Source organism: Dreissena polymorpha, chromosome 5 (assembly GCF_020536995.1).
Source record: "Dreissena polymorpha isolate Duluth1 chromosome 5, UMN_Dpol_1.0, whole genome shotgun sequence".
Lineage (NCBI taxonomy): Eukaryota > Metazoa > Mollusca > Bivalvia > Myida > Dreissenidae > Dreissena > Dreissena polymorpha.
The window spans coordinates 6,331,324-6,349,323 of NC_068359.1; the positions used below are offsets into that span (position 1 = coordinate 6,331,324).

The 18,000-nt window shown below is 33.5% G+C and overlaps 1 protein-coding gene across 2 annotated transcripts; it reads left to right on the forward strand.

Annotated features, from left to right (window-relative positions):
• The first annotated feature begins 8,950 nt into the window (after positions 1-8,950).
• Positions 8,951-16,552, forward strand: LOC127880564 (uncharacterized). 2 transcript variants are annotated; one of them, XM_052427882.1, is made up of 6 exons: positions 8,951-9,311; positions 14,108-14,246; positions 14,577-14,633; positions 15,368-15,481; positions 15,988-16,122; positions 16,395-16,552. In XM_052427882.1, the coding sequence occupies exons 2-6, from the start codon at positions 14,201-14,203 to the stop codon at positions 16,526-16,528; spliced, it is 486 nt and encodes a 161-aa protein (XP_052283842.1). In that variant the 5' UTR covers positions 8,951-9,311; positions 14,108-14,200; the 3' UTR covers positions 16,529-16,552. The 2 variants fall into 2 exon arrangements, with proteins under 2 accessions (XP_052283842.1, XP_052283841.1); XM_052427881.1 differs by having other exon boundaries at positions 8,954-9,307.
• The last annotated feature ends 1,448 nt before the right edge of the window (positions 16,553-18,000 follow it).

The following is an 18,000-nucleotide window of genomic DNA, read 5'->3' on the forward strand; positions in this document are numbered from 1 at the left end:
TTTAGTTGTGTTGTGTCATATACTGTTATATAATAAAAGGGACATATCGACGGTAAAACGGTTATATTTACAAATGTTATGCTATCGTTTAAAAGTATATTTCCAATTATAAAACGTTTTCCCGGTGATACTAACAATCATTTGCAGCGGTAATATCGTTATGCAATGTGTATGAAGTTACGCTATACGCAAGCGCACTGTCGATAACTTGTGTGTATCGGGGTACATTTCTCAGAAAAGTAGGCAATTTGTGTATGTGTGGGTTAAATTTTCGATCGAGGCGTTTACCAAACAATCTCTTTTGACAATTATATATATTGTTTATATGTATTTCATCCATATATCAGTATAATTAAGTCAATAACTTATGTTTGAATATGGAATATGAATTATTTTAATAATGTTAGAATTTAGGAGGGATACCGTTAATGTGCATCATGTACGGTGGTTTAATGAGTTTCTTAATTTCTTTACTAATTTGTTGTAGTTTTTTCCCAATTATAGTATTTAATGTTGTATCTTGTTCATTCAATAATAAAAATGGTACGGTTGTTTATAAATGTGTTAAAAGTTGTTTGTTCAAAGGGCCATAATATGTGATTATAATACACTTGCGAACAGGTAACAAAGTTTATTGGAGTCACGCTGTCGGTCGGTCTGGTTGTTCAATCTGTCTGCCTCGTTAATATTGTTTAAGTTTGAGTAACAAATTACTTCTACATGTATCAAGCTATTGAATTTTAACTTAAATAATATCATTAATATTAATCGTGAATATGCAACACACTTCGTCATGGCCTTGGATTTCTATAGCGATTGAATTTGAATCGTATATATTTCGACACCATGAAGTGGAGATGTGCCAGAAACTTGGCCCATCGGTCCATACGTTTTTTTGGTATTTTGTTATTGAACAAAGTCATGTTTATGACAGAAGAATAAAATGTTATAAATTCGTAGAACGAACAGCGTTCACAATTCTCAAGTTATCAAATTGACATTTAAAAAAGGTCGACACCATAAACTGTACATAATTTTATACACGATATAGTGAACTGACGGCATATATGTGAGACGTTATATATAAATAAGAGTGTTGACAAGATTTCTAATTCTCCGTACGGCAATATATTGTACATATACCGGTCTAAACGTTTATTGATCAGTAAAAACACGCCATGACGTTTACGATGCTTCACATTCTCAAAGTTGCAAAACTACAAAAGTTGTGACACAATGAATAATTCCATATCTCCCTTGAATATGCTGTATCGCCTTTCGACTGTACCCATGGATTTCGCAGCCGACATTCGTTCCTAAACAGATTTGGTGGCATGCGTTAGTTGACCTGCCGACGTGTCATACATGTAAATAAAAGAAATAAACTGTGCATTAGACCCTATCTTCAACATTTGATTCATTTGTTGTAAAATTAAACGAGGTTCTCTCTAGTGCCACAGATAATATTGTCAAGTATCAGGTTGCAACTTCCGACACTCGAGACTGTCAACGATGCGATTTCATTTTATAAGACATGTTGCACCAGCTGTATTTATTTGATTTAAACAGTGAAAACAAAATGTGTACATATAAATGATCTAGATAAAAACAAAGTTTATATAATTGTATTTGCTATGTATTTATATATCGAAATGTTTATCCTAATTGTGATAATTGAAAATAAAACACAGTTTTTCTTGCTTTAATAATAGTAAAGGTTTGCCTTTAAAGGAAATAAAAATCTCATTTTGAATGGGCATACTATATAACGTAGTCGTGGTTGAGTTTGCAAAATGTAAAAACTGATGAGTGTATGATAGCCGATACCGAATAGTAGTAGTTTAAATTTATGTTATAAAACATTATAAAATGTAAACTAATGTATTTCGGCACCAATTATAAATGTAATGATTTAAGTATGTATTGTTTAGATCTTAACAGCAAACAAAACAAACAGTGTACATACAAATATAAATACATGTATACCCAAAATCGAACCTTTAATAGGGGACATCCATGCCAAACCTACCCCGAATATAAGTAAAATAATACCGACGTCAAGTATAGGCAGCATATTCTATTTGAAGTTGAACTATATTGTATAGAATCATTTCTGACTTAACCATGCTACATTGTTCAACCGCCGCTTTTGCATTGTGTATATTGTTGTTCGTCATTTCTGATGTGTCATTATTTAACTTAATTTACGCTATTTATAGGTGGACTTCATATAGAACAAACACATTTTTAAACGTCCACTTGATTAATTATGATTTTGCGAAAATTTAACAGTCATCTCAGTAATATTTGGCAGTCTATTATTGGTGACAATAAACTGTCGACACTGGTTGGAAAAAATCCTTTTTTTACCGGGTAGTCAAGCGGAACTGATTGCTCGAATTGTATTATTAAATCCGGGTACCATGTGTGTGGTAGTGTTGGGTGTTCATTTAAATAGCGATAATCGTCTTTTCGCTACTATATCCGCGGATATGAGTCATATACGCATTTTAGACGGACCGCTTTTTACCCGGGATACTCGTGATACCTACCCGAATGGGAGACAACTTCCTAGTTACGAAAATCCCAAATTCTTTACATAAGAAGAGAGCTGCCCGGTTATCTTAGTGTTCAATTAACGTTCCTAGCGCATGCGAGTTTGCATGGTGGTTACCACATTCGACATGTGGGTAACTCCGGTTTCCCCCGCATCGCAAAGATTAAATTTGCCAAGAAACAGTCAAATTTCTGCGCGAATGCTTCTTTCGCCAATTGGATATGTATTTAATAGATCATCAACTTCGACATTCTTTACCTGAATCTGCTCAAACAATAATGAACAAATATCTACCAAGGACAGAGAGCTTCGGAATGGTTTTAACTGCATAAATCATAGGCGTCGAAACCGTAGGCGCAGACACCTTGGATGCGACCCAATATTGCGAGAACTTGCCCCTTCGCGAGAATAAATTTTCATTGTTCAATCAACGTTTTTAGCGCATGCGAGTTTGCATGGTGGTCACCACACTCGACATGTGGGTTACTCCGGTTTCCCCCGCATCGCAATCATTAAATTTGCCAAGAAACAGTCAAATTTCTGCGCGAATACGTCTTTCGCCAATTGGATTGGTATTTTATAGATCATCAACTTCGACATTCTATACCTGAATCTGCTCAAACAATAATGAACATATATCTATCAAGGACAAAGAGCTTCGGAATGGTTTTAACTGCCTAAATCATATGCGTCGGAACCGTAGGCGCAGGCGCCTTGGATGCGACCCCAATATCGTGAGAACTGGCCCCTTCGCGAGAATAAATTTTCATTAACAACTGCAATTAATACCAACGACTCTTCATCGTCACCCAAATTTGCACTCGAGTATTAGTATATCCAATATAGCATGATATCATATATACTGACTGGACCGCAGACGCGGTCTTGAGGCTAGAATTGAAACAAATATTTTAATATTATTGCATATAATTAACAGACTTCGTCTGTATCATCGCGTATTGCTTTAAAGATATTCCTTTTCTGATTACGTGATTTGATTTATACATTGTGTGCATGCATATATGAGTTTTTGTATTTCCATTAATTGTCACATTGATTGTGATGTCATTAACTACATAAACATGGTCGCTCATTTGACTTGAAATCCGTTACTGCTTAGAATTATCCATGCATGTAGCTGTCTTTAAGTTTGTAAATGCATTCATGCGTTTCAATTAAGAAAAAACTTGTATCTCAAATTTAGCAGGGAATTAACTTTTATGTTCGAAGTTTCCATTATTTAGATATATCCGACTTCGGCATAGCGAGAGTCAAGTGTACTCTAGATGATGTGGAGACATATAACGTGGTAATGACTTGTTTCAATAATGTTAAAGTATGAATTATTTAAAAATAAATACGCTCACCCGTCCCATTTAATTTCAAAATACTAATGATAATCTGAAAACTTTTTTGTGATCACAATATCTGATAGTTCTAACGAATATGGTCAAGGAGTAACTTCCAAATCTCATCATGCCATTCTCCATTGCCTCAGCCGATGCGATGAGCATAATTTTATTTTCGTAGCCGTTGGCATGACCATCTAATAAGTAGCCATGGCCGTTGTCTTGAGCCGTTTTTCAAACCCCACTCGAAATTAAAAGTTAATAAAAATGTTGTGTGTTCATGTGGGATGCCGTAATTCGGAATAACCGAAGACAAATGATTAAAGATTTCAATAAAATGTTGTTCATATTTATCTTTGGTCTAAATCCTGAGTAATAAGAGTTTGACTGAGAGAGTGGTGAATTTTGTTTGATTTTTGACCACATTCTAACTGATTTCTTAAAAAGTTAGCAGCTAGGAAGGTAACAAAGTCCTTCTTATTTAGGCTCTCAAAGATAACACTCAAACCTGCTCAATTCAATACGTAAAATATAAAGAATAGAGAAAAACTTACACGCCGCTTTTAACCGACATGTATCTAATAGCTCAGCCGATCGATGAACCACAGACGTTGCGTTAGTCGATTGAACGGTGAGATAAACATAGAAAATAAAGTAACTTACAAATGGACTCGAACCACTTACCCTTGGGGTAAAAGTGTAGCAATTAAACCAAGCGGAAATCCGTGCTTATGTAGTGCGTAGTGTATTTTATTATGTATATTAGCAAGCCCAGTCATGTTAAAAATTATGACGACAGCAACAGAACTCTTTAACTTATTCATGCCTTAAATGTTTGTAACGCTTTATAATTTTGAGGATTTTAAATCTTCAAAAATTCATCTAATAGATAGTTTACAGCATGGTACATGTTTAGTATAACAGTTTCCTCGCATATATCATAACTATAAATATTTCAAATCTGAAACATCTTTTTTTTCAATTTTGTCAATTTACCAAAACGCAAAAAGTTCCCTTTAAATCTAGGATCATAACCATTAGTTCGTTTCTTTAGTCTTGAAGGACGAAAGACTCATATCAATTGTTGGATCAGATATTATCGAAATGCTTACAATTATCTCATTTCTGCATGTTTGTTGACAAGTATATTGTCAAATCATTTCTTGCTTTCTTAGATGATTATCATGACGTCTGTTTTATAAGGGAATTTATTAAACGATTAAAATTCGATGTACACATGTTCGCTTGCTAACTTTATTGAATGCTACAAAAATGCATAAAGCATCATTTATTTTGTTCCAACATGCACCATATCTATGCAAAATGGACATAGCCAAGACAGTTCAAATTTGATGCACATGATAATTTGCATCCCCTTCCGTTTGTTAAGATCGTTTGATTCGAAAATATACACATTTTTATAAATTAGTTCAACTCAATAAATATATATATAGGATCTGGCACGAGTTGTCATATAATACCATAAGGAAGGAATGCAGTTGACACTTGTTCGTAGTTTCATTTTATCGTTCCTTAAAAAGTTGTAACTCTGTTGCTCTGGTTGCTATGTGTTTAACAATATGTGTTTATGTTGTTTTATATTGTGCTGTTTTGTAACGTTTTGTACTGTTTGGGCAAATGGTCACTTGCTTAAAATAAAGGACCAACTAATTGTATATAATGAGAATTCAATACTGCTCAAGCAGCTGGAGTTTCAATTCTTTATATTGTATTTAACGAGTTCATGAATTGTGTTAGTAAGCGAGCCTTTGGCGAGTTTACTAACGAAATTCCTTGACGAGTTTAATAAAATATGGTATGAATTGACAACGAGTGTATGATCTTTTTGATCACATGCTTTTAAATGAGCAAATAAATAAATATTTACGCAAACATAATGATAAATCCAGAATATTGTTTACATTTCATGACGTCATTTGACGTTGCAACGTCATGTTCAGCAAAATAACAAACGGCAATTGGTCAATCGAACGAAAACTAAGCCAATGAAAACGATTAAAAAGTATATTACACACGTGTAAGATAACAATATTCAATTGTAATGTTTACAAGATAAGTAATGATGCAAAGCATCAAAAGGCGTCGGGAATTTCAGTGAAAAAGGCACTCAATGAAGTTACATGGAACGATTTTTTTCTACTGTTAATATTAATATATTGGCCGATTATTTTAAACAAAATAGAAAAAGATACTGGTATAACCATTATCTATTATTTTGTGTTATAACCCCCAAAGAACCATTATCTATGATGTTGTGTTATAACCCCCAAATAACCATTATATATGATTTTGTGTTGTAACCCCCAAATATTTCATTGTTCATTTTATTTACATTGGTTTCCTTTTTTTACTGGCATCCGTGTGCAGTTTTCATTAATGGAACAGAACTGTGTAGGTTTTAAAAAATCTGCTTCATCTTGTAAGCGTAATTTCATATTTTTCTCAACTTCAAGGTGAGATGATTCTGAACTTTACGTTGCTCATTTACGATAGGGGTTGAGTATTCATTGATATGACAAAACTGTAAAAGTTTTAATGTGTTTACGAACCCCCACCCCCACCCTTTCACACATATATATCATGGGCATAATAAAAACAAAAAATGGTTACAATAAAACAGCATATTTATTTAAACTAAAATGTCTACATCAAAACAAAAAGTTAGCTTAGAACACAAATAAAATAATTTGATTCTACTGGGGCTCGAACCTTGGGCCTCTCACATGTGAAGCGAGCGTGTAACCACTACATTACGGAACCGCTTGAAAAATCACCTTCTTACTAAGATATTAATAAGCTATTAATAGTCGATTTAAATGTAAACCCAGAAGTTTAAACGCTGGATAGTGAGCGGGGTTCAAGGTCCATACCAAAGGGTCCATACCACTGGCAAGATACGAGTCAGGCCTGCGGCCTTCTATATTTGGTTCTTAAAAAAATCTGTAGGAAGACTTGATAGTAATGAGACTGGGGTGCTGTGATGGTGGTCCTCATTGATACGCCGCTGCTTCCTTTATCAAGACTCATTATTACAATTAATAATATATGTCGCGCTTCGCGCTCTATAGCGCCTTTATTAGTAACTAGGTGGTTGCTAGGATAGTGGAACAAAGAAGTTTTGTTTTATACAAAACCAGAAAGTTTCACCGGTTCGCGTATTTGCCCAGTCCCTGTGATCTTTTATTATTGCCCAGTCCCTGTGATCAGTTATTAATTAAAAGAATTAGCTTTAAATTATTGGCAATAAATGTTGTAGTAAATGTAATATGCACAATTGCAGTACTTATTTACACCAATTTACACAAACAATCACCACTATGCAAGATATTCTGACAACAAAATTATATACATTGATCCGTAAAATAACTTCTCCGAAAAAAAACGTATTACATACTAGTCGCCGCACTTCAGTGCGACGCCAATAAAACATGGGAAACAGGGTATGGCATGTGATAAACAGAAATATTCCATTAGGTTATATGTATGTATGAATATACCATGAGTATTTCGGTGGGTTGTCTCGCACTTATCAATTTTGTGACGTCGTGTTTCACAACCCTGCAGGGCAAATAATCAACATGGGCTTTTTATGTTTTGGAAAAATTGACAACATTAACAAAAATTGTTTCTGACACGCCAATGTTCGTTGTAGGTATGATATTTTTTAGGAAACAGTAATACTGAACATTTACCAAGCTCTAAAATATCATTTATATGCATCTATTGACGATTTTTTGTAACCTGAAAATTATAAAGCGTTGCAACGCGAAACGATTGAATATTTTGGAGAGTTCTGTTGCTGTCGTTTTATATTGTGTGATACAACGAGGATTGGTTATATAAATTATAAAATACATCTATCATTGTATGAGCTGGATGACCTAGTGGTCTAAGCGATAGAATTTCTCCAGGGGTCAGTGGTTCGAGCCCAGTTAAGGGTTACTGGGTTTTTTTTCTTTAATTTTGTTCTTGTTTGTTAGTAAATCCAATGTTTACATATATCAATATAAAGTTTAAATAACATGAAAAGGTCGAGTTAATACACAGGATATTTTAAACAGCAAAAACATCATTAATTTTTTTATGCAATTTTGTTCTAACCAGAATTGCCGGACTCTAACCGCCGATGTCACTATCTTGTAATACCTTTGTACAAGGTGCGTAACTCGTGTGCAGCAATCACGCTTTACGCTTACACATATTCAAACAACCTGAACAGTAAACAAATGCAAGCCTGTGTAAAATATATGGTTACAGACAAAATCAATGCGCTTCAAATATAAAGAACATCATATGGCTCGTTATAAAGTCTAATCATGTACTTGGATATCTCTACATAAAACCCACCTGCTTAGTTTGGTTTGTATAGGTCTATGTTAATACACGAAGCAGACGATTTCGATACCATTTTGGTACGAATATGTTAAAGCGTTAATGGATGATATCATGAAGAGCGAAAACGAAAGTAGGGCTATCAAATGGACTCAGAACGCAATATGAAGAATTAAATGGACTGCTTTTAATGTTTATGTGCGGATTTAACTACGCATTAACACAATGGCAGGTGAACATTTTTCTTTAAAAGCTTCATGAAATGAATTTATGTATTCTGTCATAGGAAATGATACAGTAAATCTTTGATATGTCGTTGGCTTTAAACTATGTATGTAACGAAACGCGTATCCATATTGTTGAGTAATTAAAAATTTTACAGTCTGCATACTTCAAAACCCATAAACCCTCAAATGCAACGAATGTTTCGTACATAATTTTGAAACATAAAGCTAACACATACAAATCAATGTTCCTTATATAAATAGCCAAAACTTCAATGCTAGATGTGGTCTGGTAACATAGATTTGTATCTATATCGATTTATATTTGCTCTATATATGGACTATATATTCAACACATATTCATGTACCAAGTTAGTGTTCATGTTTCTTATGAATAGATATCGTTGCAGGAAATTAAAATGGGACATATTGTATCTGGTTACATCCATGTTAACATACCAAATCTAGAGTTGAAACTTTGGCAATTGCTATAAGGAACACTGATATTTATGTTTCTTTCATATGTCGATTAAAATCACGAACATATACTATTATTTCATAATAAAGTTGTAAGTAGGTTAATATAAAAAAAACTTTGCGCGAATGCATTTACACGCTTATTGACACACACGCTGAGAAAACATTCTTATCAACGAATACGGAAGTAGATATACATGTACCTCGGTTTTCAGAAAATGCGTAATGGAATCTTATGATGTTTATGGTTATAGATACACCTGTACGTTGGTTTTCAGAAAAAAAATGTGATGGGTGTCTTATGACGTTTATGGTTTTCCGGATTTAAGAAGACAACAATGACAAGGGCAAGTACGATTTATTTAATGCCATTTTGCTTTATATCTATTTTTTTACATGTATTGTTATGATGGGTCTTAATGTGAATTTTATGAAATACGTATTTTTAACATTACTGATAACTGATGCGTGTAATGGTTCAGATAATCAAAGCCTCACAGGCACTGCGTTGTTCGAAATCGCATAATATAAATATATGTGTCTTGTTCTGAGATAATTGGGCTTAATGCTTGTGCGTGAGGTGCCGTCCCAGAGTAGCCTGTGCAGTCCGCACAGGCTAATCAGGGACGACAATTTCCGCTGTTATGGTATTTTTAGTTTGAAGGAAGTCCCTTCTTACCGAAAATCAAGTTTAAGCGAAAGTGTCGTCCCTGATTAGCCTGTGCGGACTGCACAGGCTAATCTGGGTCGGCACTTTACGCACATGCATTATGCCCAGTTTTGTCAGAACATGACACATATATATATATAAGACGCAGCTCAGTTTTCCAAATTTAATTATTGCTTTTAAAATAGAATGTATGCATGAAACACATAGTTAAAGTGATAGCTAATATAAACTCGTTTGTTTTGCCAAAACTGTTTATATGATTTGCAGAAAGTATGACAAAAGACAGCTGTAATACAAGAACTAGTTATCGGTACCACTTTGCAATTACATAATAGAAATGTACTTTCAAAACAGGTTTCAATATTTTAGTCGCATATCTTAGTTTCCCTTAACATAACCAAATAACCATGTGCTTCACAAATTTTCACATGCATTTTTCCTCTTTTTAAGCCGATATGTAATCATGGGTCGAATTTTCATATCTGAAAAGAATCGAATCGCGCGACTTGAATGGTAAAACTACTGCGTCCACGTTCAGTCTGAAACAAAATTAGTTGATAAATAAACTTAAGCCACACGGCAACAAAAGAATCGAACATAATGATAATTTAAGTAAGAATATCAGTAAGATATCAACAAATATAGATTGTTAATGAAACTCTAATGCAGATGCAGATTGCTAACACTATTTGAGCTGTAACAGGAGTCGCCAAAAACACAATTTAGTAAACGACAACTACTAGATTCCAATGCTTATAACAATAACTTACTGCGATATGCACTTCCACTTCTTGTTCTTTCATCCGTTTATATAGATTTATTTTAAACCACACTATTTTTTTCAACGTTTGGATACGTTTGTAACGAATGATAACCATTTTGACCAAAACACGATTAACGAAAGCGAATGATTTCAATTGAGGGGGCAGAGCGATTTATTAAATTCCTATCGAAGTTTCAAATTATGCAAACACGTTCTTAAATACGTTTTGAAGTGTTTGGTCAAACGATATAAGTAATAAGTAATAAAATGCAAAATTAATTGAATGAAAATGAAATATCGATCATAGTTTTTAGTTAGGGAACACAATAGGACGATATTAGCGATACAAACGGCATATCTTCGCCGGATAATGGTATTTAATCGGCCCTAGCCGCATAAAGGCTCTCGATCCGTTATGTCAGCCGCGGGTCGATTATTGACGTCCGGCCCACCACTGCCGTGTGTATAAATATAAATGTGGCTCGGAACGAGAAGTTGACCCATATGGTAAAAAATGTTCTACATCTTAATAATCAAAATCTGACAGTTAAGCATCCAATTCCTAAAAATGACGAATTATGTCATATTTGTGTTGTATGTCACAAACGCCGAAAAGCGCCGTTTTGAATGACAGGACGTTTTAATTCAATAAGTTTAAGTACATGTTATGCTGATAAGGTAGTTGTTGATAATAACTCCATTATTCGCGTATGACGATGAAAATAATTGATGACAAAATATAGCTTTTATTGTATTCAGGCCCGTAGCCAGAGTTTTGAAAAGGGGGGGTGCGAATTTTCCCATAAACGATTGTTATTTAGCAACGAAGTGACAAGCGGTAGGTGGGGGACTGGTTGTCCCCTTCCTGAAATCGGGGGTTTGGAGGTCCTTCATCTAGAAAATTTTGAAAATGAAAAGTTAAGTCCTGCATTTTGGTGGCTTTTTATATGATTTCAGAGACTGAAGTTATAGAGCATTTTTATATGAAAATTCACATTCATTGACTTTACTAAGTGACTGATCGACATGAATATGATATAAAACACATGTATTCCCCACTGCCGTCTTTCAATAACCACCTCGTTTGATCAGTCACGGAGATACATTATTTTATACCCGAAGCTAGTATGCGCGCACACACTTTGTTTACATATGCAACAACACATTGCAACAATATAAAATCAACAATAAGAACGGTATAAAATATATGTATTTATTGGAATCTTGATAACATTGGTGAATTTACCATTTCAAAATTCTACCATTCCTAAATCAACTAAATTAAAAGGAAAAAATCGACTTTTTTTTCAAAACAACTGTTTGTCTTCTACTATGGATAGTTGCCGAGGCCTAGAATTGCTCTCAACGTGCTAATAATGTATTGTACAACAAACACTGATTAACAAAACTGGGTCTTCTCTTATCTGCATCAATACTAAACAGAAATAAAATTGTTGTAACTGGTTACTTGTATTTTTTTAATTATACAAGTTGATTTAGTAAACTACAAAAAAGCTACATTGCTTTGTAGAAATGATTTGTTTTCTTGCCATACAACAACAAAAAATTATCCTGTCTTGAGCATAGCTGATATTTTTTGTCTGAAAACCCTTAAGGTGATCCGAAAATGGTTGTACGGGGACATAACAAAAAGACAATGCAGTCTGTCGAAAATGCTGTGTACAATCGTTAATTGTTATAAATCGTGGTATAATGCAAAATTATTAACCAGTGACTCATTAGTCTTCGGCAAAAGTCGACGGGTGTCTTTTGTTTCCGTCATTTTCGGAAGCTGGCATAACATTCCGTTAATTATAATCTAAAATGTTCTCTCTTTCCTGTCGGTAGCATATTGAATTCAACATTATTGTAACGCTTAAATACGAAGACTCACAGGATTCCGGGAAAAGATAAATAATAATTTTTGCGTCGAATAAAGTTGGGTGCATCTTATAGTTCAAATATTTTTTTTACTCGTCAAAAAACATTGGCTGCGAACGCACCCAACGCACCCCCCCCCCCCCCTGGCTACGGGTATGAGTATTATTATAAATCATAAATACTCATGGTTGTCATTGAACAAAAAGTTCTTTATGTCATATTTATTACAATTTTAGAGAATATAAGACAAAACCATAACAGCAAAATATAAAAATGCCCTAGACAGATATGCAATATCATAAACATGTTTATAGTAAAACAAAGGTGTGTTTTCAGAAATTGAACATTTTGTATAGCTGCCAACTTGAAACATACGTGAATACTGCTCATGATACAGTTTGTGTTGTGTTTCTATAAATCCAGACTTTTTTTATTTAGCTATTCTATTTTGTCAAAATATATGGACATCCGCAACTAGAAAATCTGATAAGAAGAGAAACATGAAAATATACTAATCAACATCATCACATTGCTGACACATAAATTGTGTGGTCACTACGAATGAATTTGTTTAGCTTGCATGCTATTGTGTGATTGCACAACGTTTTTCAAAGTACATTTGACTATACAACCCAATTTATTTCACAGTGTGTCTGCTGTCAACTGATCAAATGTTAGACAATTGTCTTAAAGTACATAAAGTGATACTATAAGGGGAATATATGCACTCAATTTTTTAACGAAATGCTATTACTGTCATTATAGAAAAGTTCAACAACAAATATTAAATTGGAGGTGTTTTAGATTTTGACACCAATTAAAAGTTGTATTTAAATTCCATTAGTGGGTTTTTTCTGCACAATGCAAACAAAACAAGAAATACAGTGTAACTGGACTTTACTCATCAAAAATAGTAAGGAAATACCTTCAAGGCACTCAAGAGATTATTATATTTCTTTCATTCTGACATTTTGTAATTATGCAAATATGTTTTGCAAAATAAATTAACAAATGATAACAACTCCAAAAATATAACAAAAATAATTTTCGTTTGTGAATCCTTTTTCATTTCACAACATGTTATCTACAAATACATGAGGTATTATTTAATTCTCTTCCACTTATTAGGAATGTTTTGTAAAAATAGTAAAGGGTGATAACTTATTTATACTACATAGACTGTCCTTAAATAGCATATTTTCCCTTTTCTTTTAAAGCCATCTATCATTTTATGAACTATATACAAAATGGGCAAAGGACAATAAATCCAAAATACTTATAAGAGAGTTGAGGTTATTGTACTTTGCACTCACTCTCAATGCACTCTCTAAATGTGATTTGTTTATATCTTCAATAATATAGAGGTTATTCTCTGCACAAGAAATTTCATTCAAAGGCGATAAACCAAAAAACAACACTATCGAGAGATTTATGTTCTTTTTGTACAATGTATAATGCCTGCTATTATTATATACAGTTCAATTGAAAACTTTCCCTTCCATTAAAAGTGAGCATCACAGCAGAAACCATAGTCAAAGCGTTAAACTTGGCAAATAGACAGAATGACACAAATTCAATAAGAGAGCAAGTTACAAAGTCATTATCGTTTAAAATTTATAAACCTATATATAAAATTGTAGCTAAATATCGTTTGAAAACCTCGTCCATAAAAAAATTGGTCACATTGCAACCGTTTACGAATAACAAACTGACAAATTGGACGAAATCGACAGTTTTTGCTAGGTAGAACAAAACCCTGCACTCCGATCTAACCATAACCCTTCGTGTAAATGAGCTTGAAGATGTGATATCATTGGTTTTTTGTATCCACAGTTCCTACATCTCGCACGAAACCCTCATACACAACAGTGAATAGCGACTTTTTCTCCTTTAAGCAACTATATTTAATTTCGTGCAACAAGGGCCATGGCCACACACGATCCTCTGGATGAAGGATCGTGTGTGGATGAAGGTATGTAGAACCATTTATTTTCGCAAAAATATTGTCTCATGATATACGGTGTTTCCAAGAAAGGGTCTTATTATTCATAAACAGATGTATTTGTCAGGAATTAAAATATGTTTTTGCCTATCAATATCTGCAAACTTAATTGCGTTGCATGCGATCCGATTGACAAGTTGGAAAAGTTCTTTGCTGAAAAAGCAGATAAGTGACCCAAAGCTAAGATATACATTATTTAATATGAATTTAAATTTGGATAATACACGATTACAAAACGGGTTTCGTGTTGCAATAGTTGATGATTATTTTTTACGTGAAAAATACGCACATACTTTACAGGGTATATTAAGGAAGATGACAGAGCTCCTTCGAATATGCAAGAAAATGTTCTGGAAGGTATACATTTATCAATTAATATCAACTGCCAAACGTCAATGTATACACACTTTGTTAATTTTGACGTGTTGTTTGAAATTAAATAGAACACCGATTGTGATTACAGAAAAATAATACATCTTTAATAAGATTTTTATTTTTGTCTAATCGTTTTGTCTGAAAATCAACTCTGTGTTATTATTCCGTATTATTTTAATTGTTAAAGGAACTTGTAGGAAATATATAGAGATTTTGGTTAAATCAAATTACGTCAAAGAAAAAACACTTATAGTCACATATTTGTTTTTTTAAGCACCATTGGTGTATTCCTCAATACACATATGTGTAGGTTAAATCAGATTTTAATTTATACACAGTTCATGTCGCTTCGCAACCACATAATGATCTGAACGTCCTTACACAGTATGTCCTGCAGAAAGTTTCGTTATGGGTGTATGAAGAAATTGATGCACTACTTATATGAATTACTTGTATGTTTTTGTTTATGTGATGAACAGTCAATTAGTTACGAACATGTCTAAATTTTTAATATTCCCATTAATCTGACCATTAATAATAAATCAACTTCAAAATATACAAATATGTTTTCTCAATTCAATTATAAATGTAAACAGATACATACAATACATCAATAATCATAAAAACAAATCGCTGTTGAATAACTATCGGGTTTGTGTTGACCAAATAGTGAGGTTTTAAGATATTGATCTTAAATTATGATTGTCGTGTTTTAGACCAAGACGAACTGATTGAAGACAACCTTAAATGGTGGCGATCGGCAATAGTTCGTTGTATACAAACGCCCCTTCTAGCTTCTAGACTGGCTCAATTTGACATTATAAATGCCGGTACGAAATGTTAATCTCGTTTCCACCAATTTTAGGTTCACAAATATCGTCATCAAATAAACCGAAACACTTTTCGACAATACACTTATCAGATGTTTAGTTTAACAAAAGGCTGTTTATGTGTTTAGTTGTTATTTTCTATACCAGTAGTAGGTAAAGTGTTTTTACGGATTTGCCCGTGTGTTTACTTTTTTACATACCTCGGAAATCAATAGACTGAATGTCAGAAACTTCACATCAATGTTCCTTGCGATTGATTGTCTGTTACATTTGCTTTAATCCAGTTGTATAAGATTTAAGCCTTATACAAAATAATAAACGTCTTTAATACTTCTCCATGCAATTATACGATTTAACGTGCTCAAAATATTGTACGCAATAGCTGCCCTAGTACTTATACCCTTCATATCACTCAGTGAGGCGATAAATGTTATCTTTATCGTGTTCCGTATGTTTGCTAAGTTCTTGATCTTCTGCGTACTGTTATTTACGTCGAACACTTACAGACGAAAAGTCCCGACTTGTCAGCCTGTATCACCACCATCCACCGCATGTTGCCACTGAAGAGTTGATTGAAATCATTATCAACAAAAACCTTCCAAGAAAGTGGCAGGATTTTATTAAAGCCTTGGAAATAGAAGGTATTTTTTATACACAACGCGATCAGAAAAAAACATGTCATCATCGAACAGGTTTAAGATATTTAGTAGAGGTCAATTATTATATAAATAAACTGTACGAATTAATACTTATCGTAGCCATTTTGTCTGAAGGTTTAAAATCATATTACATATAAATGCACACCTGCATAAATGAACTAATATGAGCTCTTTGCAATCTAAATAGTAATCATTAAAAAAATAACAGAATTATTATTATAAACCAATAGTCGAGATTCTAAGATGTGTTTCAGGTTATATATTTGTGAAGTCGCGTCTTATCCCATATAAAACGGAAACACCTGCAGAACGCGAACATGGGACGAAAGCTCGCGCAATTGTGCGGTCCCAACACTGGAACATGACATTGATCCGATTCCACTACTGAATTATCTCGAAAATCATGGAGCTCTTCAAGGTTAACATGTATTAAGAATTCGCCCGATTCTATCTAAAAAAAATATGGGTGTGTTTGAAAAAATTGTAAAAGATTGTACAAGTCGTATATTGTGAAATGTAATTGTTCCATAGCAAAGAAAAGTAACATTCGATTATTATTATATAGTTTCTTCACTTTACCTAAATATGTATATTGCAAATAAATACTAAAATTACCTTACTTAAGCATTCTTATTGGTTTTACCATGGTATTGACGACTCAAAATGATGTTTTCTTACGTAATCATTTTACATTTATACACACAAATTAACATTATTATAAACACTATTATTTAGAGCTAGACGTGCATGAAATCACTAATCTTACACTGAACAAGTCTATGGTGTGGGGAATGATGTATCTGTTGGACCGAGTACAGTGTTATTTGAAACCTTGTGACTGGTGGAACCATCTTCTTTATGCATTGTGGAAAAACGGCCATAAAAAGAAGGTGAAAGAAATAGAACCTGAATACGTCCCTTCTTCTGATCTTCTAGAGTTTGACGCTGGTAAGTGTTCTGATCATTTGTTATATTTTAATCATGGATAAACGTATGACTTTAATTAAGGGACACGTAAAAAATAACTTAGCTAAAGTGTTAACATACTAGTGAACAGCGTGTACACTGACGTCATGTTTAAAACCAAAGTATGAGCTTTCACGGCATGGTCTTGTGTGGAGTTAAACATGTAAGCATATTATTGTCCCCTTAGATAAATGCATATTTAACTAAAGTATGTGTTTGCTTTAGTTTCATCGTCGAATAAATTGGCAGACCAAGACATAATCAAGGAGCATGTTATGACTGGTGAGTAACGTTAAATGCTGATCAGTTGTTTGGTTTTAATTCCACCATCCCCGGTCTTGTCATTTGAATGTATACCGGTATTGACAGAAATCATGCGAAGAATATAAGAATGTGTTAATTAACAAACCTGTACAAGGCCAATATGTAATGAAATATATACTTGGAAGTAGGTTTAGTTTCCATCCACACCCTCGTACAGGTTTCTTCAAATGCCTGTCTACTGCATTACATTTCATTATATTGTTTTTACACGAAACAATATGCATGAATAGTATTGTCATGTATAATTTTGTATAAAATATTGCCTAACTTTATAAATGATATGCACACTATATTTGTCTAATAATGTATGTGTCATTAGACCAGGTAGATGCTGAACCCGACAATGACTTAAATTGTCCCCCTGAAACAGCTCGGTCGTTAGAGGCATTTAAAGACGATGAGTCGTCATATAAGTGTCAGGATACAAAAGCTATGACAAGCATCGCTGATGACATGAAAGCTCTTAATGACAATTTGAAAGTACTCAACATTAAACCGGAAAGGAACAAATCTGTAGATGATGTTGGTACGTTCTTTTGAACGATTTGTACACGTTAATGTAGATTATTA

Coding starts and splice junctions, on each gene's coding strand:
- LOC127880564 (XM_052427882.1), top strand. CDS start 14,201: ATGGCCACACACGATCCTCTGGATGAAGGATCGTGTGTGGATGAAG. Junction 14,247..14,576: donor AGGATCGTGTGTGGATGAAG/GTATGTAGAACC, acceptor CATACTTTACAG/GGTATATTAAGGAAGATGAC. Junction 15,482..15,987: donor ATTTGACATTATAAATGCCG/GTACGAAATGTT, acceptor GAACACTTACAG/ACGAAAAGTCCCGACTTGTC.